The 26,550-nt window shown below is 46.8% G+C and overlaps 1 protein-coding gene across 1 annotated transcript; it reads left to right on the top strand.

Moving 5' to 3' along the window:
• The first annotated feature begins 471 nt into the window (after positions 1-471).
• Positions 472-25,247, top strand: nacad (NAC alpha domain containing). Its single transcript, XM_014201065.2, has 10 exons — positions 472-743; positions 14,334-14,623; positions 14,713-21,904; positions 22,018-22,242; positions 22,998-23,086; positions 23,367-23,435; positions 23,560-23,706; positions 23,863-23,991; positions 24,820-24,942; positions 25,137-25,247. The coding sequence occupies exons 1-10, from the start codon at positions 659-661 to the stop codon at positions 25,149-25,151; spliced, it is 8,364 nt and encodes a 2,787-aa protein (XP_014056540.2). The 5' UTR covers positions 472-658; the 3' UTR covers positions 25,152-25,247.
• The last annotated feature ends 1,303 nt before the right edge of the window (positions 25,248-26,550 follow it).

The following is a 26,550-nucleotide window of genomic DNA, read 5'->3' as shown; positions in this document are numbered from 1 at the left end:
GGGGGAGGAGGAGACTGAAAGTCTCCCTCTCTTTTCTTTCTTTGTAACTCTCTCCTTCAAGCTCCCTTTCACTACCGTTATTTCCTCCATCACTTTTTCTGCAATAGCCCGTCTTCTCCGCACACCCTCTCTCCAGCCCTCTGTCTCTGCAGTACCTTCCTGTAAGGATGGGGGCAGCACTCAGACAGCAGCAGAAATCTGCTGACATCATCGCTGAGTATCAAGTCATCACCAGGGAGAGAGGGAGGGAGGGAGGGAGGGAGAGAGGGATGGGAAGGAGAGAGGGATGGAAAGGAAAGAGGGAGGGGAGGGGGTGCTGCTCAGCCAGGGAATGAGAGAGAATACTGCAGCTCACTCTCAGATTCCACACAAACATATGCGCCCACACACACACACACACACACACACACACACACACACACACACACACACACACACACACACACACTAGCAGCATCGCGAGACCCACACACACTCTCACTCATAGCATCATCACTGCTCTGCTGCACCACAGAGAGAGGCACGCTGAGCATTCACCCTCTTTCTCTCTCTCTCTCTCTGCCCCTTCCTCTACTGCGCACTCTCTCTCTGTTCACCTTGGCTGCTGGGTGGTGTGGAGTTATTGTTGCATCAGAGCCAAAGAGATCCAGAGACAGCCATGCCGGGGGAGAGCTCTCACAGATCTGTCCCCAAAGAAAGACATCCGGAGCTTGGAGCAGAGCAGACAGGCCTGCCTGAAACAGGTAAGGGGGTGAGGGGAAAATGAGAGAGGGGAAGGAGGACAAGGTAGAGTGGAGGTGGCAGAGGAGAGACGGGGAGGGTGAGGATTATGCGAGACACTAGGGAGGGGAGGAGATGTAAGAGTTACAGAGAGGCTGGTAAAGAAGGGATAATAGATACCTTCTATAATGCCATGTGGGAAGCAGACAGACAGACGGATTAGAGCGGTAGAGCTGGGTCATGTCTGTCTGTGTCTGTCTATCTGTGATCCCCAGTCCTAGTTCCAGCTCCAGCACCCTAGCCTTCACCCCCAGACCCCCCATCCACAACACTTACCCTACTTAACCCCACAAACATCCCCTTCCCCCTACCTGACCCCCAGCTCCATATTCCCCCTTCCCCTCACTAACCCCATACCCACATCCCCTTCCCCCACTCTCTCCCCAGCCTCATCTCACTGCCCAGTGGCGGTGTGTTTTCTCAGGGCAGAGTGGAGCAGCTCCTCCCTCCCTCTCTTGTACTTTACTTCCCTTCCCCCAGTCTCACCATGCAGGGACATGACACAGCACTGCACTCAGCAGCAGCATCCACACAGTAACAGCAGGGCCAGATATGGAAGGAACAGATTCAGACAGGGACAGATGTAGGGGTAAATCAGAGCATTTGAAAACTTATTCTTGTTAGATAAGACACCGACTACTGGAACTGTGTGTGTACATCTCACTATATGCTACTTACTGCTAACATAGCTATTGATTTCCATATGGTTATTATGGTATTGTTGTTATGTTGCATCTGGTAGGTTTGTATCTAGCAGACAATAGAGGTATTCTTTGTTAGGTGCTGTACTTGACAGTAAAGCTGGAGTATAGGAGTTGCATCTCCCAGACTGTGTATTTACCTGTGTATTATGTTTGTGAGTTATTTGTGTTGAAGTGAAGAGGGATAAGTTTACTCGGGGGATAAAATGTATGTGTCAGACAGTAGAAATACAGTGTAAGAGTTAGGGCAGGGTTCCCCAAATAGCGTCCGAATTTGGCCTGCAGCTGAATGTAGTTGTTGATCCCTGGGTTAGGGTATTATCTCTCCAACAGTAGAGGCAGTTGGGGTATAAGGTACAGTAGTCTAGAGGTTAGAAGAGGCGGGCCAGCAGCCGAAAGGTTTTTGGTTCAAAAATGGCAATGGAACTGGAAGGCTGCTGGTCTCTGATCCTGCCCTTGAGCAAGGCCCCCCACAATTTCTCTCCATCCAGGGTTCTGTGTAGGTTCAGACTGTACAGTAGAGGAACATGTGGTATAGGTAGGGACAGGAGTTTTGAGGCACTGTGATTTAAACTGCATTGTCCACTAGTGTTGCTGCAGGTAGGAAATCCTAGGAAATGTTCGGTAATTGACACAAGCTGTCTCCTCCAATCAATCAATGTCTAGTTGTGCGTAGCTCTGAAAATCTTTATCGCACCAAACCTAATATTTGGCAGGGAATACTATTTGTAGATGAGTGATTCTACACCTCAATTTGCTGAAGCTGATCCTCTCAAACGGAATTGGAAGTTGTAGCTAAATATAGGTCAATTAGGGGCAGAGTCAATGAAACCAACCTTGGAAGTATATTGCAGCGAATTCAGGAGGGTTGCCGCGACCAGGACTTGAACCCAGGTCCAGTGATTGTCAAGCCAACACCTTAACCTCTCGGGGGTAGGTGGGACGCTAGCGTCCCACCTGCGGGACACACTCGCCAACAGCCAGTGAAATAGTAGGGCGCCAAATTCAAAACAACAAAAATCTCATAATTCAAATTTCTCAAACATACAACTATACTGCTCAAAAAAATAAAGGGAACACTTAAACAACACATCCTAGATCTGAATGAAAGAAATAATCTTATTAAATACTTTTTTCTTTACATAGTTGAATGTGCTGACAACAAAATCACACAAAAATAATCAATGGAAATCCAATTTATCAACCCATGGAGGTCTGGATTTGGAGTCACACTCAAAATTAAAGTGGAAAACCACACTACAGGCTGATCCAACTTTGATGTAATGTCCTTAAAACAAGTCAAAATGAGGCTCAGTAGTGTGGGTGGCCTCCACGTGCCTGTATGACCTCCCTACAACGCCTGGGCATGCTCCTGATGAGGTGGCAGATGGTCTCCTGAGGGATGTCCTCCCAGACCTGGACTAAAGCATCCGCCAACTCCTGGACAGTCTGTGGTGCAACGTGGCGTTGGTGGATGGAGCGAGACATGATGTCCCAGATGTGCTCAATTGGATTCAGGTCTGGGCCAGTCCATAGCATCAATGCCTTACTCTTGCAGGAAATGCTGACACACTCCAGCCACATGAGGTCTAGCATTGTCTTGCATTAGGAGGAACCCAGGGCCAACCGCACCAGCATATGGTCTCACAAGGGGTCTGAGGATCTCATCTCGGTACCTAATGGCAGTCAGGCTACCTCTGGCGAGCACATGGAGGGCTGTGCGGCCCCCCAAAGAAATGCCACCCCACACCATGACTGACCCACCACCAAACCGGTCATGCTGGAGGATGTTGCAGGCAGCAGAACGTTCTCCACGGCGTCTCCAGACTTTGTCACGTCTGTCACGTGCTCAGTGTGAACCTGCTTTCATCTGTGAAGAGCACAGGGCGCCAGTGGCGAATTTGCCAATCTTGGTGTTCTCTGGCAAATGCCAAACGTCCTGCACGGTGTTGGGCTGTAAGCACAACCCCCACCTGTGGACGTCGGGCCCTCATACCACCCTCATGGAGTCTGTTTCTGACCGTTTGAGCAGACACATGCACATTTGTGGCCTGCTGGAGGTCATTTTGCAGGGCTCTGGCAGTGCTCCTCCTGCTCCTCTATGCACAAAGGCGGAGGTAGCGGCCCTGCTGCTGGGTTGTTGCCCTCCTACGGCCTCCTCCACGTCTCCTGATGTACTGGCCTGTCTCCTGGTAGCGCCTCCATGCTCTGGACACTACGCTGACAGACACAGCAAACCTTCTTGCCACAGCTCGCATTGATGTGCCATCCTGGATGAGCTGCACTACCTGAGCCACTTGTGTGGGTTGTAGACTCTGTCTCATGCTACCACTAGAGTGAAAGCACCGCCAGCATTCAAAAGTGACCAAAACATCAGCCAGGAAGCATAGGAACTGAGAAGTGGTCTGTGGTCCCCACCTGCAGAACCACTCCTTTATTGGGGGTGTCTTGCTAATTGCCTATAATTTCCACCTGTTGTCTATTCCATTTGCACAACAGCATGTGAAATTTATTGTCAATCAGTGTTGCTTCCTAAGTGGACAGTTTGATTTCACAGAAGTGTGATTGACTTGGAGTTACATTTTGTTGTTTAAGTGTTCCCTTTATTTTTTTGAGCAGTGTATTATATCCCATTTTAAAGATACACTTCTCGTTAATCCAACCACACTGATTTCAAAAAGTCTTTACGGCGAAAGCATAACATTAGATTATGCACTCATAGGACTTCATGTTACACAATACATGTATGTTTTGCTCGATAAAGTTCATATTTATATCCAAAAACCCCATTTTACATTGGTGTGTAATGTTCAGAAATGTTTTGCCTCCCAAAACTTCCGGTGAATGAGCACATCAATTTACAGAAATACTCATCATAAACGTTGATAAAATATACAAGTGTTATGCACAGAATTATAGATACACTTCTCCTTAATGCAACCGCTGTGTCAGATTTCAATAAAGCTTTACGGCGAAAGCAAACTTAGCAATAATCTGAGTACAGCGCTCAGACACCAAAAGAAGCTATACAGATACCCGCCATTTTGGAGTCAACAGAAGTCACAAATAACAATATAAATATTCACTTACCTTTGATGATCTTCATCGGAATGCACTCCCAGTAATCCCAGTTCTACAATAAATGTTTGTTTTGTTCGATAAAGTTCATCTTTATGTCCAAATACCTCCATTTTGTTTGCGCGTTCAATGGAGTAATCCAAATGCACTGTGCTCGCGCAGTTAGTTCAGACGAAAAGTAAAAAAAGTTATATTACAGTTCCTAGAAACATGTCAAACGATGTATAGAATCAATCTTTAGGATGTTTTTATCATAAATCTTCCATAATATTCCAACCGGACGATTCCTTTGTCTTCAGAAATGAAAAGGAACACACCTAACTCTCGCGGGAGCTCGTGAGATTGAGCTTATGTCATTTTCTCAGTCATCTGACTCCATATGCTCTTATTCTCTCCCCATTCACAGTAGAAGCATGAAACAACATTCTAAAGACTGTTGACATCTAGTGGAAGCCATAGGAAGTACAAAATCACCACATTGACACTGTGTATTAGATAGGCAATCACTTGAAAAACTACAAACCTCAGATTTCCACACTTCCTGGTTGGATTTTTTCTCTGATTTTTTCCTGCCATATGAGGTCTGTTATACTCACAGACATCATTCAAACAGTTTTAGAAACTTCAGAGTGTTTTATATCCAAATCTACAAATAATATGCATTTCCTACCTTCTGGGCCTGAGTAGCAGGCAGTTTACTACGGGCACGCTTTCATCCGGACGTCAAAATACTGCCCCCTTCCCCGATGAAGTTAATTGTTATGCCAATTGGAACTCTTGGTGTTGGCATAACAATTAAGGTACTGCCTTGACAGTCACTATATCTGGGTTTAAGTACCGGTCAGGGCTACCCCCCAAATTTGTTATATTGGTGTCAGAAGTGGGATGGCGCCCGTGAGGCCATCCAAGAGGTGTGTACACGTGTGGGGAGTCTAGGGACACACTCTCCTGAAGGAAGAGGCTAGTGAAGCGACCTTAACCAAACACCTAGTGAGCCCATCAAGAGGTTCAAACCTCTTGGCGTAACAATTAAGTTGTTGGCTTGACAGTCGCTGGACACACGCACAACCAGACAGTGATTGATTGATTGGAGACAACTCGAGTCAATTACAGAACATTTTCTAGGATTTCCTACCTGCAGCAACACTAGTGGACAATGCTGTAAATGCACAATGCCTCAAAAAGTTCCCCCAAACACCTGTATAGGTTCTATAGTGTATATGTATAGTAAAGGGATTTATGGTATAAGGTGCCGTACAGGTATAGTAAAGGGATTTATTGTATAAGGTGCCGTACAGGGATAGTAAAGGAATTTACGGTATAAAGTGCTGTACAGGTATAGTAAAGGGATTTACGGTATAATGTGCTGTACAGGTATAGTAAAGGGATTTACGGTATAAAGTGCTGTACAGGTATAGTAAAAGGATTTATGGTATAAGGTACCGTACAGTAAAGGGATTAGATGTACGTCTCAGACAGCACGTATCAGCTCTGCTGGTATGGCACTAATGCTGTGATGTAATCCAGATGGCTTTTTGGAGTAAGACTAGTATATTGCACTGCCACTAGTTTTTCGTAAAATACCCATCCTACTAGTTTAGGTTTAATATAAATCATATCCTTACACTGTCTTGTCTGTACTGTACTTGGAGTGTTCTGATGAAGGCCTTTTAATCCAAAACATCACTGTTTTGCAACGAGTGCATCCTGCACTGAGAACGCTATGGTTAGATGAGTAGAGAAGGCAGCAGAATAGGATGATGGCGGGAGAGAGAGAGAGCAGGAGGGAGGGAGTTAGGGGGAAAGGCAGAGAGCTGAAGAGAGGTATTATGAGGCACTTGGCTCCTGGGGCTTGTCTCAAGGCCTGGGACTGTCTTGGAGCAAAGGCTGAAATAGAAGCTCCCTCTGGGGCCTGACAGGCCGTGGAAGCACTCTGTGACGCAGTTCCAGCCTGTTCTAGCCTGCTGCGGCCTGCACACTCCAAGTAGGTGTGTGTAGGCAGAGCGACACACACACACACACACACACACACACACACACACACACACACACACACACACACACACACACACACACACACACACACACACACACACACACATACATACAAACAAACAAACAAATAAATCTTAGAGTGGCACTTGTCTTATTGTGTCCTTGTAATCATCTCTGTGACAAATGTGTGTGTGTGTGTGTGTGTGTGTGTGTGTGTGTGTGTGTGTGTGTGTGTGTGTGTGTGTGTGTGTGTGTGTGTGTGTGTGTGTGTGTGTGTGTGTGTGTGTGTGGATGGGTGTGTGCGCACGTGCACGTGACAGAGGGGCTTAGCTTCTGTGACATGACTCAGCATAACAATCCAGTGATAACATTCCCACCCTGGACCTGGGAAGGGATAGACACAGTGCAGCTAAGTGCTGAGGCTATTAGCTATCAGCTAGACCACAGGGACAGAGAGAGGAAGGAAGGGAGGTGGTAGGGGGAGACAGGAGAAAAAGGAAGAAATAGAGAGAGGGAAAAGAAAGGAGGGAGGGAAAGAGGACAAAGAGAAATGCAGCAAGAAGAGGAGGATGGGCTATCAGAGATAAACAAAGAGGGAGGGAGACAGCGAGTCCACATACTCCATCAGTAAGTGATATCTGGGTTCCTGGTGGAGCAAGTGTTCCTGCTGATCTTGTACGTTTGCCCACTTACAAAGAAATGATCAGTCTATAATTTTAATAGTAGGTTTATTTGAACAGTGAGAGACAGAATAACAACAACAAAAAATCCAGAAAAACGCATGTCAAAAATGTTATAAAATTATTTCCATTTTAATGAGGGAAATGAGTATTTGACCCCTCTGCAAAACATGACTTAGTACTTGGTGGCAAAACCCTTGTTGGCAATCACAGAGGTCAGACGTTTCTTGTAGTTGGCCACCAGGTTTGCACACATCTCAGGAGGGATTTTGTCCCACTCTTCTTTGCAGATCTTCTCAAAGTCATTAAGGTTTCTAGGCTGACGTTTGGCAACTCAAACCTTCAGCTCCCTCCACAGATTTTCTATGGGATTAAGGTCTGGAGACTGGCTAGGCCACTCCAGGACCTTAATGTGCTTCTTCTTGAGCCACTCCTTTGTTGCCTTGGCTTTGTGTTTTGGGTCATTGTCATGCTGGAATACCCATCCACGACCAATTTTCAATGCCCTGGCTGAGGGAAGGAGGTTCTCACCCAAGATTTGACGGAACATGGCCCTGTCAATCGTCCCTTTGATGCGGTGAAGTTGTCCTGTCCCCTTAGCAGAAAAACACCCCCAAAGCATAATGTTTCCACCTCCATGTTTGACGGTGAAGATGGTGTTCTTGGGGTCATAGGCAGCATTCCTCCTCCTCCAAACATGGCGAGTTGAGTTGATGTCAAAGAGCTCCATTTTGGTCTCATCTGACCACAACACTTTCACCAGTTGTCCTCTGAGTCATTCAGATGTTCATTGGCAAACTTCAGATGTGCATGTATATGGTTTCTTGAGCAGGGGGACCTTGTGGGTGCTGCAGGATTTCAGTCCTTCATGGCGTAGTGTGTTACCAATTGTTTTCTTGGTGACTATGGTCCCAGCTGCCTTGAGATCATTGACAAGATCCTCCCATGTAGGTCTGGGCTGATTCCTCACCGTTCTCATGATCATTGCAACTCCACGAGGTGAGATCTTGCATGGAACCCCAAGCCGAGGGATATTGACAGTTCTTTTGTGTTTCTTCCATTTGCGAATAATCGCACCAAATGTTGTCACCTTCTCACCAAGCTGCTTGGCGATGGTCTTGTAGCCCATTCCAGCCTTGTGTAGGTCTACGATCTTGTCCCTGACATCCTTGGAGAGCTCTTTGGTCTTGGCCATGGTGGAATGTTTGAAATCTGATTGATTGATTGCTTCTGTGGACAGGTGTCTTTTTTACAGGTAACAAGCTGCGGTTAGGAGCACTCCCTTTAAGAGTGTGCTCCTAATCTCAGCTCGTTACCTGTATAAAAGACACCTGGGAGCCAGAAATCTTTCTGATTGAGAGGGGGTCAAATACTTATTTCCCTCATAAAAATGCAAATCAATTTATAACATTTTTGACATGCGTTTTTCTGGATATTTTTGTTGTTATTCTGTCTCTCACTGTTCAAATAAACCTACCATTAAAATTAGACTGATCATTTCTTTGTCAGTGGGAAAACGTACAAAATCAGCAGGGGATCAAATACTTTTTCCACCCGCTGTATGTGTCTGTGTGTGTGTGTGTGTGTGTGTGTGTCTGTGTTTGTGTGTCTGTGTCTGTCTGTGTGTCTTTGTGTGTGCTTGTGTGTGTGCTTGTGTGAGTGCTTGTGTGAGTGCTTGTGTGCATGCGTACGTGTGTCTGAGGTCACTGTGCATGGCGATGGCCCAGTTGAGAGAAGAGAATAAAGTCCTGTTCTCTGGTCAGTGTTTGTGTGAGAGAGAGAGAGAGAGAGAGAGAGAGAGAGAGAGTGTGTGTGTGTGTGTGTGTGTGTGTGTGTGTGTGTGTGTGTGTGTGTGTGTGTGTGTGTGTGTGTGTGTGTGTGTGTGTGTGTGTGTGTGTGTGTGTGTGTGTGTGTGTGTGTGTGTGTGCATGTGTGCATATCCCTATGTCTGTACCAAGGTTATTATAGTTTAGTGCTTTTCTATGAGATTTTATTTCTATTCGTTTTTCGATTTGTATTTGCAATTCACTTTAGTTTCAGCTCATTTTCAGACCTGATTTGCTAGTTTTTATTTAGTATTAGTTGTATATTATTTAGTTTCATTTTCTAGGGAGGTTTCAGGGAGGCTGAAGCCATTTGAATTATTATATATTTTATTTTATGTTATATCGGAGATGTGCCCATTGTTCAACTGCGAATCTGCTCTCTTATTGGCTAGAATGTTCCAGCCTCCCGTCTCTTCCCGCCTCCTCCCGCCTGCCTTCTGCCTTTCCGGACATTTATTCCTATTGTTAGAACATTGAGGTCTATCTCTTGTCAGTATATTGATACTCTTTGGTAAATACATTAGGTGATGGGTCAGGTCATAGGTTAGGTTAGGTTTAAATGATAAAGTCAATTTCAATGTGACTTGGATTTGAAATGAATAGTGCCAAGACTGGTGCAAAAAATATGGGAGAAGCAAACTCTCTCTTGGCCATTTTTACACCAGTCCAATACATTTTTTACTTTAGTAGTACAGTACATTCCCTAAGTTTAGAAGAAAAACTAAAACTGAAGATAATTCATGATGGTTTTAATTTTATTTGAGTTTGTTTTGGAGTCAAAGATAGTTTCAGAATAGTTTTAGTTTTTCAAACAGATTTGTTAGTTATTTTTTTTCAGTTACTAAATAGTTTTTTCATGATTAGTTTTCATTTTGTTTTTCGTTTCAGTTTTCATTTACTATAATAACCTTGGTCTGTGCACTCACAGTACATGACAGGACTCAGGGTATTTCAGGGAAATCTCATAAGGAGTTTAGTGTGTTGTCTTAATTCCATGCAGAACCGTAACATCAGTAAGGAACAGCAGAGCTGATCATAATAGAATGGAAAATACCCCCTTTGTCGACCCCTCTCTCATTTTCTCTTTCTCTCTCTCTCTCTGACTGATCCAGACTCCCTCCTCCACTCGCACTCTTGCCCTAGTTCCTCTCCTCCATTCTGTCATTTTCTCTCAAAATGATCCTTCGTTCCTGTTGAAGGTTATGGAGACGATGGCATAGTCACTGAAGTGTGTGATTAGAGAGAGAGAGAGAGAGAGAGAGAGAGTGCACAAGAGAGAGCAAAAGAGAGCGAGAGATCAAGAGAGAGAAAGATGTGGTGGGACAGGAGGAGAGAGAGCGAAAGTGTAAAGAGAAAACAAGAGAGCAGGCAGCATTAGGCTAATTTAAAATAAGAGAAGGAGTAGCATAAACTAGCTACCATGTTGGCCATCATTTTACCACCAAGCACTGAGAGCAGTGGTAGCATGATATTTTCAAATTGTACATGAAGTAGCTTGTGAAGTTATTTAACTGTGCTAGCTGTAGTACGATCAAGCAACGGAAGAGGGCAAACAGACACCCTGCATGTAGTGCCCCTTCAGGATCAGGGATGAATATCCCACAGGACCAGCATGTTCTCAATGTTACCCATCAATCAATATGAATTCTTCTTTATTCAATTCCTTTCATTCTCTCTTGTCTTTTCTCTCTCTTTCTACGTTTCTCACTTTCTTGCTTGGCCTTTCTCTGTCACACCCCTTGACTTTTTCCACATTTTGTTGTGTTACAGCTTGAATTTAAAATGGATTAAATTGAGATTTTGTGTTACTGGCCTACACACAATACCTCATAATGTCAATGTGGATTTTTTTAAAAGAAATGTTTACAAATGAATAAAAAATGAAAAGTATTCAACCCATTTGTTATAGCATACCTTAACAAGTCACATAATAAGTTGCATGGACTCACTTTGTGATTTTTGAATGACTACCTAATATCTGTACACATACAGTTATCTGTAAGGTCCCTCAGTCGAGCAGTTCATTTCAAACACAGATTCAACCACAAAGACCAGGGAGGTTTTCCAATGCCTCACAAATAATTGTTAGATGGGTAAAAAAAGCAGACACATAATATATCCCTTTGAGCATGGTGAAGTTATTAATTACACCAACGATTGTGTATCAATACACCCAGTCACTGCAAAGATACAGGTGTCCTCCCTAACTTAGTTGCTGGAGAGGAAGGAAATCCCTCAGGGATTTCACCATGAGGCCAATGGTGACTTTAAAACAGTTACAGAGTTTAATGGCTGTGATAGGAGAAAACGACATTGTAGTTACTCCACAATACTAATCAAAATGACAGAGTGAAAAGCAGGAAGCATGTACAGAATAAAAATATTCCAAGAGTACCTTTCTTCATACTTTGTTGAATAATATTCAGATGTTGTACAATCCAGGTATGCAAAGCTCTTAGAGACCTACCCAGAAAGACTCAAAGCTGTAATAGCTGCCAATGGTGATTCTAATATGTATTGACTCAGGGGTGTGGAAAACCTATGTACATTCAGAGATGAAATTAGCATGTAAATCTTGGTGGGGCAAAAAAAATAAAAAGTGGGATGCATGCCAGCAAAGCCACTACACAACACAACACTAAACAATACATTAATTGCACTATAACGGTGACAAATGGTGCCCACAAACTGTTAGTGCCTACATAAAGCTGTCCCAACAGCAGTCCCAACATCTTACCACTGATACAACTGGCTATCAGTGGAGCCTTGTCTGGCAGCGAAACAGTTCATTCAACTTCATTTACAAGGCATATAAACTATGGCATAAGGGGACGACAAGCGGATAAGAGGTAATCTGTAATTTTGATTAAGACATTAATGAGCGAACTAGGACGGATGTAACGTTAGTCAATATAACTATTTGTTTAGCACTTTTGAAATGTACAGCAACAGAATTCAGAACATGGGCCGTTCTTACAGTGTTCTCCCTGTACTCTAAGTCAGAACCGTAGGATTAACAAAGGGGGCATATAAGCAGACAATGAAAGCTCTTACAATATTCGATGATTACATTTCTCTGAAACAGGTTATAGGCTACAGTAGAACAGTCAGAACAGTAGATGAAATTAATAAGAGGGGTAAATAGACCAAATGATTAAGTTGAAGCACATGGGCTACGAACATTTTACTACACAAAATACACTTAGCTACAGTATACATATCTCCCTAGCATATTACATCATGCATGCAGCAGCATACAATACATTTTTGGACTCACTATGCTCACTTGAACAGGAAGGTGGCACGGTGGTCCTTCGTGGGCAAGTTTTGTCAACAAAGTCTGGCATTCTCTGGATTTATGGTGCTTTCATCGGAGGCCGGATTTACAATTCCGAGTTGGATGACCGTTCAAAATGTATTTTCCCAGTCGGAACTCATTTATTGCCGACTTCACAGTTTTCTTGAACTCACTGAAGTGAAGTCAAGTTTTCGTAGTTCCATGTTAACAGTTGTTTTGAGCGCAGCACAAATAATGCTTCATTGACAGCATGGCCAACGTTGAATGTTTATCATTTTAAATTTGGAAAAGAGCCCCTTAATCCCAGATTTGGGACCACACAGCCACCGTCACTGATTCCTTCCAAACCACTCGTTGAATTTGCGATTTCCAACTTGTTTTGTATAATGTTTTTGTGCAATGGCCGATGAGCACCAATACATTTTATCTATAATTTCTCTTCATTATTTCTCTTCATATGACAAGGATTAAAAAGGATTTACCAGCGGATTGTTGACTTGATTCATGATGATGACTGCTAGCTAAGATTGTGAAAGTATGATGTTGACATGATCAGTCCAATCAAAGCTACTGTAGATATAATGTGATTTGACGTCATTTTATCTGTGGCCAATGACCTTGAGCCTTCTTGGATGGGCACTTCTAATGTAACACCCAAAGGGCTAGTATTTTCAAGGTCTCCTCTTACACTTGGCAGTGACATAAAGTCCCCATGAGTGACCGAACACTGAGCCAATCACGCCGCAACGCTGCATATTTTCTGCTGGCTTGCCCACCACCACAGAAAGCACTGAGCTACTGTAGGCTGAAACACCTGCAATTTGGAGCTGCCTTACTCAAGAAAACAAAAAAGAGACCATGTTTGTATGTGGCTTTATTAAATCCATGATTTATATTATTTTTTACATTGTTTGCAAACTGATATGTGACACATATTAATGCCAAAATAACATGCACAATTAAAAATATTTCTAAAAACATGTTTTCATTCTGTCATTATGGGGTATTGTGTGTAGATTGGTGAGATACAAATATATATTTAATCCGTTTTGAATTCTAGCTGTAACACAACAAAATGTTGAATAAGTCAAGAGGTATGAATACTTTCTGAAGGCACTGTATATACTGTATATTTGAATCTATGAGCTCTGCTTATTTTAATCTATGTGCTCTGCTCTGCTGTATGTGTTTGTGTATGTGTGTGTGTGTCTGTTCTGCTGACTTTGCCCTGTGGCTCCAGAGCTGTCAGTCTGACTTTGCTGATAGGATAAGAGAGGGGAGAGGAAAGATGAGAGGAGGGGCAGAGGAGAGGGGAAAAACACCAATATGCACAGTGCGGGCTCTACTGCCCTTGCAGCAGGTACCACAGCCAGATATCCAGACTTCAGCAAACTCGGGGTGTATTCCATTCCCTTGGGGGTCAGGGGTCACTACTGTGGAAGGGAAAGAGCCTGAGAAGAACTACCCTGGGCAGTGAGCCCTGTAAATGGAGGGAGCACACATTTCATTCATTCAGAACTCACTGCCAGTAAATGGGCTCCATTCACCCAGCCGTAGTTGATGGACTGCAAGTAATGACAGTAGGGGCCTTATATATTGATATGTTGATGCCACTTGATGTGTACCCTGCTGTGAGTGTGGTCTTTTCAGTCAAATGTTTTCTCTGACATTTAGGTCACATTCTAGACCCTCTAGGTATGGCTGTGTGTGTAATGGTAATGAAGGGAGAACAAGCTTCAAGGAGAGAGCTGAAAGGACTGTTTCTATTCAACAAAGGCAAAGAGGCTACAGCATCCATTACAGATCTTTTTTTATTTGATTCTTTTTAATACATTCAGGAGGTAAACTGAAATTCCAGTTGCCTTTTCTCCTTTACAGTTACTGTTGCCACGTCATAAAGCAGCTAGTGATTCTGACCTCATGGACATAACATTACCTTACAGAAACAGTTTCTTCTCTTTCGCTCCTCTTTCAGACATGACCAGACATGCCTCCACTGACTCCACCCCTAGTGACAGTGGCTCCACCCCTAGTGACAGCGGCTCTAGTCCCTCCCCCAGCACCCCTCAGAAGCTGCTCCCATCATGCACCTCTCCTTTTGGGCCGCGGGTGGTCCGGGCCACGCCCAGCTCCTCCGCGACCCCGCGACCCCAGCCTGAAGGTTCCGACCGTCGCCACAGTAACACGATCCGGCTTAGCGGGACGTTTGGAGGTCACGGACCCTGTGGACGCCGCAGCGGACCCGTGAAGATGGAGAGAATCAAGGTGTGTGTGTGTGTATATGTTTACCAATGTTCTCCTCTTCTCTTTATGTTTTTCCAATGTTCATCCAATGTTCTCATTATGTTCTCCAGGTCCTGATGGGCTCAGAGGTGGAGAGCGACTACAAGGAGCCAGAGAACATGGACACACGGGTGGTGATGGGCCAGGAGGCCCTGCTCAAGACCAAGAAGACCCTGACAGGGAAGTGCCCCTGCGGGCAGAGCAGCCAGGTGATACCCCTGCCCGGAGGCCCAGTCTTGGAGGTCCCTAACCCTCCCTCAGAACCACAGGCCGAGGCTGGGGAAAAGCTCCAACTGGACACAGGGCAGGAGAGAGACAATTCACCTCTGACCCCAAAGATGGAGCAAGAGCAGGAGAGAATCCCTGTCCTGCCCATTAGCCCTCTCCTCACCCCTCTCCTAACCCCCCTCATCCCTGCCTCCCTTCCCTCCTCAGAGCCGGTCACAGTGGATGTTAGTTTGACGGACAGCTTAAGCCCTTTGGAGGCAGGGCTGTCTCCTTATGTTGAAATGCCTTTTGTATGTGCCATGTATGCCATGCCCTCCCTGTCCGAGCCAGCCTATCCCCCTGCTATCCTATCCTTCACTGAGCCGGCCTATGCCGTGGACCCTCTGAGAGTGGGCGTTCCCTCATCCCTGGATCCTGACCTGTACTACACCGCCCCCTCCACCCCCATCAAGATGGCTGCTCACCCCTCACACCTCAAACATCGCTCTTACCCCGGCTCTCCAGCCTCTCCCCTCTCACAAAACTCCCCCTCGGACAGCGAGGACCTGTGCTCCCCCCTCACCTCCCCCTCTGGCTCCTACGTCACGGCGGAGGGGGGCAGCTGGACCTCTTCCACCTCCCCCTGCATCTCCCCCAATCTGCTCCTGGCAGAGGAGGTGCAGGAGGCACCTGCATGCTTTGTCAGCTCACTGTCCGAAATCGGAGACGAGGTGGGAGAGGATAGGGGAGCAGTAGGGGAGAGGGCAGAGGAGAAGGGAGGAGGAGCAGCAGAGTGGCGGTTCTGCCTCTATAAGGGTCTAGCAGAGACTGTGATCCTGGAGGAGGAGGAGGTGCTGAGAGGGGAGGTGAGGGGGAGGAGGAGTGAGGAAGCGACAGTCTCAAGAGGTAGCTGTCGCCCTCGCTGGGTGACAGAGGACACTTCCCCATTGAGGAGCAGCAGCGGCAGAAGCACTGACTCTCAGGAAGAGGGAGGGGAGTCGGAGGGCTCGCTCTTTCCAGCAGAGGATGCTCTAGCTGGGGGACAGCAGTACTCTAGTCCCCTGCTGCAAAGAGGCCTGGAGCTGGAGCTGCAGGCCTGTGTGGCTGAGGAGCTTTACCCTCCCATTACCATCCCAGAGGATCGAGCAGACTCCCCACGGCTGACCTCCATCTCCTTCCCCTTCGCCCCAGACATGGGGAACCTAAGCCATCACACCTCCAGTGTCAACCCTGCCTCCCCCAACCTTACCCTGGACACCTGCTCTCCAGATGTGTCAGATGGGGACAACTCCAGTCCATACGGAGAGATGGGTACCTTCCTGCTGTTCCCAGGCTCCTACAGTGATGATGGAGAGATGGAGGAGGAGGAGGAGGAGAGGATGATCCCAGCCTCTCTGCTTAACTTTCCCCTCCACACCAGCCTCCTCTTTCAGGCAGACTCCATGGAGATCACTCTCTTCCCCACAGAAGAGGGGAATGAGGGAGGAGAGGGAAACGACAGGAATGAAGGGAACGATGTGGATGCATACGCGGCCGGAGAGGAGGAGGGGGACGTGGAGGATGATGATGAAGATGATGATGATGAGGAAGAAGTGGAGGCTAAGGTAGAGATAGAGGAGGCTAAGGTAGAAATAGCGATAGAGGAAGAGGTGGATGAAGAGGAGGGTGAGGATGTTGAGGAAGAGGAGGAGGAGGGTGAGGGTAAGGCTGTAAATGACCCAGCTGAAGAGGACAACTCGGCCTCCTTCCTTCATTCACTGTCGGAGACTTCCATCAACGAAGGTCTGGATGAGTCCTTCTGTTTCCATGATGACACTGATGACTCACTAGACTCCGCCTCTTATAATGGCGAAGAGGATGAGCGGCTGTACAGCACAGAGAGACATGCTGAACCACCCACAGGACCACCCACAGGACCACTCACAGGACCACCCACAGGACCACCCACAGAACCACACCAAGCCAAACCTCAGCCTGAAACCAGACCAGAGGCCCACAGCACTGAACTGTCCCAGTCCCAGAGCAGACCTAGCCTAATCAATCCCCCAGGAGACAAAGAGCCCCTGCCTGAGGATCCTCCAGGACCCAAACCACCACAACCACAACCTGCACTTGCACCTGCCCAACTTGCAGAATCAGCCCACCCCAAGTCCTCCAACAGCGGCAGTGGGAGTGAAATGGAGACCTCCTCAGAGTCCTCTGACCCTCCTGTCCCCGCTCCTTCTCAGGAGAGCCCTTCTGTCTCTACCCTTACCCCTAAACCTTCTACAACCCCTTACCCTGCCTCGATTACCCCAAAGACTACCCCTGCTACCGTGTCAACCCCTAAAACCAAGCCTGCATCTCTCTCTAACCTCGACACTAACTTTGCTCCTGCCCCTAATGCTAAATCTGCTACTGTCTGTACCACTAACACTAACCCTGCTACAGCCTCAACGCCACAAAATAACTATGCTACTTCCTCCACCCCCAAAACTAACCCTGCTACTGTCTGTACACTTGAAATGAACCCTGCTACGGTCTCTACCCCTAACACTAACAGTGCTCTTGCCCCTAACGCTAAATCTCCTACGGCCTGTACCACTAACACCAACCTTGCTACAGCCTCAACCCCCAAAACTACACCAGGTACATGCTCTACCCCAAACCCTGCTGCTACTCCTAACACTAACCCTGCTGCTACAATCGAGGAGACAGCGTCCCACAGCAATCCTGTCACCCTGGCAACCCTGCCGTCCCATAACAGCCCTGTGACCCTGGCAACAGAAGCAGGTCAAGCCAAAGCAGCTGCAGAGGAAGTACAGGCTGGAATGGTGAGAGAGGAGGACAAAAGGAGCGGTGCAAAGAGAGAGAAAGACAAACAGAGTGGTGGGGAGAGAGGGAAGGACAAACAGAGCAGTGGGGATAGAGGAAAGGACAAACAGAGCAGTGGGGAGAGAGGAAAGGACAAACAGCTGGGTGCGGAGAGAGAGAAGGATGAACAGAGCACAGAGACTTCAGACGAGGACCACACAGAGCAGACAGACAGAGACTCGTTCAAACTACTCATTAAGCCACGCCCCTCTAAGTCAGACACACCCCGGCCTAAACAGAAGACCTCTGAGCCCCATAAGCCCCTCCCACGTGTGTTTGGGGTGGCAGCAGCATCAATCCGGTCCAAACCGCTTCTGGTGTCAGTGCTGGAACTGGACCAGAAGAATGAGAACAGCAGTGCTGAAGGTGTGGACTCCCATCAGGTCCTTGAAGGGACCACTGCCACCAATGACCTGAACAAGGGGGTCCCTCTGCTCTCGTACCCGAAAGAGCCTAACCCCAGCAACATCCCTGTCTCCTCCTGCCCTGAGAGCTCACCTGACCTGGCTGACAACCTGTCCCTGACCCCTGACATCTGCCCATGTGACCCCGCCCAGGAGAACCTGAGGGAGAACACCCTGAGCACTGAGGACGGGGGCCCTGGGGCCCTGGGCTCCCCTCACACACCCCTGGCTGTCTCTCCCAAGAGGGAGAACTCAGAGACAGACGCAGGGGGGAGGAGGGGGGATGGGGGCTGGAGGGCTGATAGGAGGGGGTTAGGAGCAGGTGCTGGGGCCTGGGGGGCAGGGGAGGCCCAATCTCTCTCTCTGGGGCAGGGCTGTGGGTTGGAGGCACAGAGCCTGTTACTGTGTGAGGTGGAGGGGCATGCTGTTGGACAGACAATTGGACAGACGATTGGACAGACACTCTCCGGGCTGCCCAATGTTGGCACAGACGAGGATGAGGTGGATGATATTATAGGGGACGAAGAAGACAACAACAGCCTGTGTGGTCGGCCAGACAAGATGGCAGATGTTGAACTTGTGGGAGAGGGAGTGCCAGAGTCCAACCTGTCCAGCTGGAGGTCCATCGAGGAGATATCAGAGGCAGGGGGAGGAGAGGACGGAAGCTCCCAATTCCCAGAGGATGATGTCAGCAACCTGCAGAGTCACCCGGAAAACAAGGAGGAGCAGGAAAACAGCAACAATGACTCAGTGTTCCCATCCTCTGGAATGCCAACCTGTGTGACTCTGAATGCCCTGTCAGAGGAGGTGAGACACCAGAGCCAGAGTGTGAGTCTGAGGGCGTCCCTCTCAAACATACCACTCACAGAGGTGAGACCACAGGCTGCTGCAGCCTCCGATAGGCCAACAACATCAACGAACAGCTCAACACACCAATCGGACATAAGACAGGCTTCCTCGTCCATGGAAAACCCTGGGCGTGTCTCACCACCAGGGGGTAAACCACAGACTGTCTCAGACCAGAGCCCTGGTTCAGTAGAGGCAGCCATTTCCAGACCCAACAGTAACACCGATATTAAACCAGCAGTCAAACAGGCAGACCTTGCTCTATCTCTGCTGGATGGGGCATTTGGATCCTTCAGCCATAAAATCAGACCAAGCAACTCCAAGTCAGGCAGACTGTCCCAAGAAACTTCCACATCAATGAGGAAAGACACAGTAGAGAATGTCCAAGTCTCCCAAGAAACTTCTCTCTCAGTGGGCAAAGACACAGTAGAGAAGGTCCAAGTTTCCCAAGAAACTTCCCCATCAGTGGGCAAAGACACAGTAGAGAAGGTCCAAGTATCCCAAGAATCTTCCCTATCAGTGAGCAAAGACACAGTAAAGAATGTCCACGTTTCCCAAGAATTCTTCCTATCAGTGGGCAAAGACACGGTAGAGAAGGTCCAAGTTTTTCACGAAATTTCCCCATCAATGAGTAAAGACACAGAAGAGAAATTCCAAGTTTCCCAAGAAATTTCCCCATCAATGAGTAAAGACACAGAAGAGAAATTCCAAGTTTCCCAAGAAATTTCCCCATCAATGAGCAAAGACACAGTAGAGAAAGTACAATTTTCCCAAGAATGTTCTCCATCAGTGAGCAAAAACATAGTAGAGAATGTCCAAGTCTCCCAAGAAACTTCCCTATCAGTGAGCAAAGACACAGTAGAGAAGGTCCAAGTTTCCCAAGAAATGTCCCCATCCGTGGGCAAAAACATAGTAGAGAAGGTCCAAGTTTCCCAAGAAACTTCCCCATCAGTGAGCAAAGACACAGTAGAGAAGGTCCAAGTTTCCCAAGAAACTTCCCCATCAGTGAGCAAAGACACAGTAGAGAAGGTCCAAGTATTCCAAGAATCATCCCTATCGTTGGGCAAAGACACAGTAGAGAAGGTCGAAGTTTCCCAAGAAACTTCCTCATCAGTGAGCAAAGACACAGTAGAGAAAGTTCAAGTTTCCCAAGGAACTTCCCCATCTATGAGCAAAGACACAGTAGAGAAGTTCCACGTTTCCCAAGACATTTCCCCATCAATGAGCAAAGAGACAGTAGAGAAAGTAAAATTTTCCCAAGAATGTTCCCCATCAGTGAGCAAAAACATAGTAGAAAATGTCCAAGTGTCCCAAGAAACTTCCCCATCAGTGGGCAAAGAGAAGGTAGAGAAGGTCAAAGTTTCCCAAGAAACCTCCCCATCAGTGCGCAAAGACACAGTAGAGAAGGTACAAGTATTCCAAGAATTGGCCCTATTAGAGGGCAAAGACACAGTAGAGAAGGTCCAAGTGTCCCAAGAAACTTCCCCATCAGTGAGCAAAGACACAGTAGAGAAGGTCCAAGTCTCCAAAGAATCTTCCCTATCAGTGGGCAAAGACACAGTAGAGAAGGTCCAAGTTGTCCATGAAACTTCCCTATCCCTATCAGTGGGCAAAGACACGGTAGAAAGTGTGAAAAAACTCTGTTCACTGCCTCAGCCAGAGGAGACAGAGCCACAGACGGTGAGCCAAAGAGAGGGTGATGGCGGTCAGACGACTGACAGGCACATTGACCAACCAAAGATGAGCATGGCCTTAGAAGGGCAGGAGAGCAGTGTTTGTATCTCAGGGGAAAGTGAGGTGGAGGAGAGAGCAGAGGAGAGATTCTCTCCAACAGAGAATATTCCAGAACCTGCACAGGGTCAGGCACCTGAGGGAGAGCTGAGCACAGAGAAAGCCATCACTCCTCCTCAGCCAGAGAGGAGAGGGAAGCAGAGGAAGCAGAGCAGAGACAGACCCAGTCAGCTGCGCAGACAATCTACGTCAGGCCCTGGGTCTACTGATCAACCACAGGAACCAACTCTCCCTGCCAAGACCCTAGCAGACGCCTCCCCACCAGGGAAACAAAAGAATAAGAACATGAGGGGACAAAAATCTGTTGCAGATACCAGACAGAGGACACCTGTGAAGGGCAAACCTGAAGCAGAGTCCGAGAGGAGAGGGGAAAACAGAAACGTCTCCGTTGCCCCGACTCCCCCTAGTCCTACCAACCTCTGCCCTATAGCTCCCACTCTCCTAGTCAACCAGGAAGTGAAAACGGAAGTGCACCAGAAAATTCTTGATAACAGGCCGCTGCCTGGCTGCCAGACAGAAAGCAGGAAGGATATCAACGATAACAATGTGGGGAGTGGCCATGCCTCCCCTACAGAACAGAATAGGTCCTCTTCTCCTCCACCTCTTCCCTCCTCCTCTCCTCCCCACCTGTCCTTCTCTCCTCTTTCCTCATCTCCCCCACCTCTTCCCTCCTCCTCTCCTCCTCCTCTCTCCCCCTCTCCTCTCTCCTCCTCTCCTCCCCCCAGTACCTTCGCGATGCCACCAGATGAGGACCTCCCCACCCCCATACAGGAGTCCCAGCCTCTCGTCACCACAGTCCAGCCTGTCACCCCACTCCTAGACACTCAGCCTCAATCAACCAATGTTCAGGCAGCCTCTGCAACCCTTTCTACTACCCCTATCGCCCTTCCTAAGCACCCCCCTATACCCACCGAAAGTGTCCCTATGTCCCCTACCCCCTCCTCATTTCCATCTCCACCCACGTCAGCCCTGCCCTCGACCCCCAGCTTTACCCAGCCCACCCAGGAGTCTCTGCCACGGCTGGAGGCTCCAACCACAATGCCTGTCCTAGACATCCGCAGGCAGCTCCAGCCCCAGTCCCAGTCCCAACCCCAACCAAACCTCCTCACCGAGCCCAACAGACAGGTCAAGACAGGTCAGTCACAAAGCCCACAGGACAGAGGTGAGTTACACGCAGAAGAGATAGGGGTTGGGGGTGATTTGATTTTCTCTTTTTGGTAATCAAGAATCAGTGAATCATGAATCAGTCCAACCTGTGTGAACTTTTTGTTGCAGATGGGATGGACACAGACAGTGATGACGATGACACTGCTGTTCCTCTACGATGTCACATGACTCAGCCCAGGGGGATTGTGGGAAACCCTTCTCATAATGAGTCTGGCTCCTCCAATCAGCGAGACATACTGCTTCACTCCTCCTGCCAACCAACTGAGAGACAGACAGACTGTCCAATCAGCCACAAGGATTCACAGGAGCTGGACCTGTCCTTCAAATACAACTGTATGTGATCTCCAAATCCAGATCTCTCTCTATGTCTGTCTGTTTCTCCCTGTCTCCTTGAGAAAGGGATTCTGAGAAGTGACTCCACCTAGAAGTGAGAAGTGAGAAGGGACTCCACACACACAGATGGCTCTGAATATGTCTAGTAGTCCTGCTATGGTCCTGATGAAGGACATACTTCAGATTCTAGGAAGGCTTCTTAGTAATACCCCATCGACCACAGAACACTGCTGCAGCTACTGAATAATGGAGGAGAAATACTCAGAGAGAGGATAATTTTATCCAGGAGGAATACTGTTATTGCACATCTTTCAATAGAGGTTATTTCAGGGCAACCGTCAGTCAACCTGAAACCTCTGAGTCAATCTAGCTAAAATTGACCTCCTGGTAGATGATACGTATATAGAATCATGGATGGGGATTTATGCGTACTGTATGTGTGGTAGCACTGCAGCATAATGAACAATGCTACATGCGTTGAAACACAGTAGTACAGAATGTAATTGTACGTCATAACATGCATGTTCCATTGCATAGAGATGAAATGTCGTTGCTATTTAATTAATGAGGTGATCTATTTCTTCTCTAAGATCGGTGATTAGGTTAGCCATAGAGCTTTATGATGGACTGTCCCATTACCAGAGTGCTAACAGGCTACACCATGTCCTCATCATCTACATCTCAGTCATTAGTTACCATAGCAATGAGGATGTGATGCAGTCCTCTGAGAGTAACAGTGTGTGTGTGTTCCACAGTGGGCTCCTGCAATGAGTCGGAGAGTGAGGGATCAGTGCCAGAGTTGGAAGAACCAGTGGGGGTGCCACTGATATCCTCAGAACCCCAGGTGAGTCAACCGTGTGTGGGCAGAGAACACTCTAGAAGTCGCCTCACCTCCAAGGGTGGTAACCTTGCGTTCACTGTGTGTTATGTAATAACATATTGATGTCATTACCTTTAGGTAGGGGGGTAAGAAGGATGCGTGTTGTGGGCTATGTATTTTCTGAATGCGTCGCAGCTTCAGAGATATGTTCATATTATCAGTCTGGATATGGGTAAACTACTGTAGAATGTTCTCAGGTTTGATGTGTTGAATTAATTTTGTTGTCCTCCCTTCTCTCTCTCAGCCCATCTCTCCTGCTGATGAGGGGATTAACAGACCTAAGCAGAGCCGCAGTGAGAAGAAGGCCCGCAAGGCGAGATGTGAACACAGAGCTGCTCCATGTGGCAGACTCAGCTAATCAAACACAGAGCAAATGTGTGTGTATTCTGTGTGTTTGGCCGCATCATGGTGTAACCAGTGTGTGTGTGTGTGTTTAGGCCATGGGTAAGCTGGGCTTGCGGCCGGTCCACGGTGTGACCAGGATCACTATAAGGAAGTCGAAGAGCATCTTGTTTGTCATCAGCAGACCTGACGTCTTCAAGAGCCCCGCGTCAGACATCTACATCGTGTTTGGAGAGGCCAAGGTGACATCCTAACCTTCTCTCTCTCTCTCTCTCTCGCACTCTCTCTCTTGCTCTCTCTACCCCCTCACTCTTTATCCCTCTCTCTCTCTTTTCTCTCATTTACATTGTGTTCAGAGGCCAAGGTGACCTCTCTCTCTCTTCCTATTTCCTCCCTAGATAGAGGACCTGTCTCAACAGGTGCACAAGGCAGCGGCAGAGAAGTTTAAGGTCCCGGTGGAGCCCTCCCCCCTGGAGCCCCCTGCACCACCCAGCCTCACCATCAAGGAGGAGAGCGAGGAGGAGGAGGTATGGACATGCATGCTCACTCATTATGTCAAGGAAAAACACCAATCTTTACACTATTCTTACTCTTTCATGTACAGTAGTTCTTTTAGATCTTAATATGAAACAATTCTGTCTAGTGTTGTTATATTTCAGTCATCTCTACTGCAGTGGTGGAAAAAGTACCCAACTGTCATACTTGAGTACAAGTAAGATACCTTAATAGGAAAAGACTCAAGTAAAAGTGAAACTCACACAGGAAAATCCTGATTCAGTAAAAGTCTAAAAGTATTTGGTTTTAAATATACTAAAGTACATGTAATTGGTAAAATATACTTAAGTAAACATAATTTCAAATTACTTATATTAAGCAAACCAGACGGCACCATTTTCTTGTTTTGTTTAACTTACGGAAAGCCAGGGGCATTGTCCAACACTCAGATATAATTTACAAACACAGCATGTGTTTAGTGTGTCCCCCAGATCAGAGGCAGTAGTGATGACCAGGGATGTTTTTTTGATAAGTATGTGAATTAGACCATTTTCCTGTCCTGCTAAGCATTCAAAATGTAACAAGTACTTTGGGTCTCAAGGAAAATGTATGGAGTAAAAATTACATACTTTTCTTTAGGAATGTAGTGAAGTAAAAGTTGTCAAAAATATAAATAGTTAAAGTCAAGTACAGATACTCACAAAAACTACTTAAGTAGTACTTTCAAGTATTGTTACTTAAGTACTTTACACCACTTCTCTACTGTTGTTAGCCTGGTGGCTAATAAGAACTGTTGCACTGTTTTTCATGTTCAGAAGTAGTGCAACTGACTTTGACATTGACCTCTCTCTGTCTGTCAGGTGGACGAGGGAGGTTTGGAGCAGAGGGATATAGAGCTGGTGATGGCCCAGGCAAACGTGTCCCGTTCTAAAGCTGTCCGCGCCCTCAGACACAACACCAACGACATCGTTAACGCTATCATGGTGAGGAGGGAGTGATGAAGGCAGGAATCTGTTGTAACACACTATGTCCACGTTGGGCCTACAGTTGTTGTTATGACCTGCTGATGATTGCAACAGTGCTTTTTCAACAGGTTTTGAAAAAAAAGGTTTTGAAATATACGTTCGTCACGCATCCAACCCAAAGTAATTGTCTCCCTCTTTCTTCTCTCCCACAGGAGCTGACAATGTGAGAGGACCCCCACCAAGCATAAATGCCACAGTCACATCTGTATCGCTGCTATGTTGCATTCTCTTTACCTGCTAATAAACTGTCTGTTATAACCACACTAGTGGGCGATACTGTTAACCACCCTAATACTGCACGTCATGTCCAGTATGTACAGTTGAAGTCTGAAGTTTATATACACTTAGGTTGGAGTCGACAAAACTCGTTTTAGAGCCACTCCATTAATTTCTTGTTAACAAACTACAGTTTTGGCAAGTTGGTTAGGACATCTACTTTGTGCATGACACAAGTAATTTTTCTAACAATTGTTTACAGACAGATTATTTCACTTATAATTCACTGTGTCACAATTCCAGTGGGAATTGTTGACTGTGCCTTTAAACAGCTTGGAAAATTCCAGAAAATCATGTCATGGCTTTAGAAGATTCTGATTGGCTAATTTACATCATTTGAGTCAATTGGACGTGTACCTGTGGATGTATTTCAAGGCCTACCTTCAAACTCAGTGCCTCTTTGCTTGACATCATGGGAAAATCAAATGAAATCAGCCAAGACCTCAGAAAAGAAATTGTAGACCTCCACAAGTCTGGTTCATTCTTGGGAGCAATTTCCAAACGCCTGAAGGTGCCATGTTCATCTGTACAAACAATAGTACGCAAGTATCAACGCCATGGGACCACACAGCCATCATACCGCTCAAGAAGGAGACGCATTCTGTCTCCTAGGGATGAACGTACTTTGGTGTAAAAAGTGCAAATCAATCCCAGAACAACAGCAAAGGACCTTGTGAAGATGCTGGAGGAAACAGGTACAAATGTATCTATATCCACAGTAAAACGAGTCCTATATCGACATAACCTGAAAGGCCGCTCAAGCAAGGAAGAAGCCACTGCTCCAAAGCCACCATAAAAAAGCCAGACTACGGTTTGCAACTGCACATGTGGACAAAGGTCGTACTTTTTGGAGAAATATCCTCTGGTCCAATGAAACAAAAATAGAACTGTTTGGCCATAATGACCATCGTTATGTTGGGAGGAAAAAGGGGGACGCTTGCAAGCCGAAGAACACCATCCCAACCATGAAGCATGGGGGTGGCAGCATCATGTTTTGGGGGGGCTTTGCTGCAGGAGGGACTGGCGCACTTCACAAAATAGATGGCATCATGAGGGAGGAAAATTATGTGGATATATTGAAGCAACATCTCAAGACATCAGTCAGGAAGTTAAAGCTTGGTCGCAAATGGGTCTTCCAAATGGACAATGACCCCAAGCATACTTCCAAAGTTGTGGCAAAATTGCTTAAGGACAACAAAGTCAAGGTATTGGAGTGGCCACCACAAAGCCCTGACCTCAATCATATAGAACATTTGTGGGCAGAAATGAAAAAGCATGTGCGAGCAACGA

This window comes from Salmo salar, chromosome ssa05 (genome assembly GCF_905237065.1).
Source record: "Salmo salar chromosome ssa05, Ssal_v3.1, whole genome shotgun sequence".
Taxonomy (NCBI): domain Eukaryota; kingdom Metazoa; phylum Chordata; class Actinopteri; order Salmoniformes; family Salmonidae; genus Salmo; species Salmo salar.
Note: the sequence above shows the minus strand (reverse complement) of the source record. Positions and strands in the feature narration are given on the sequence as shown.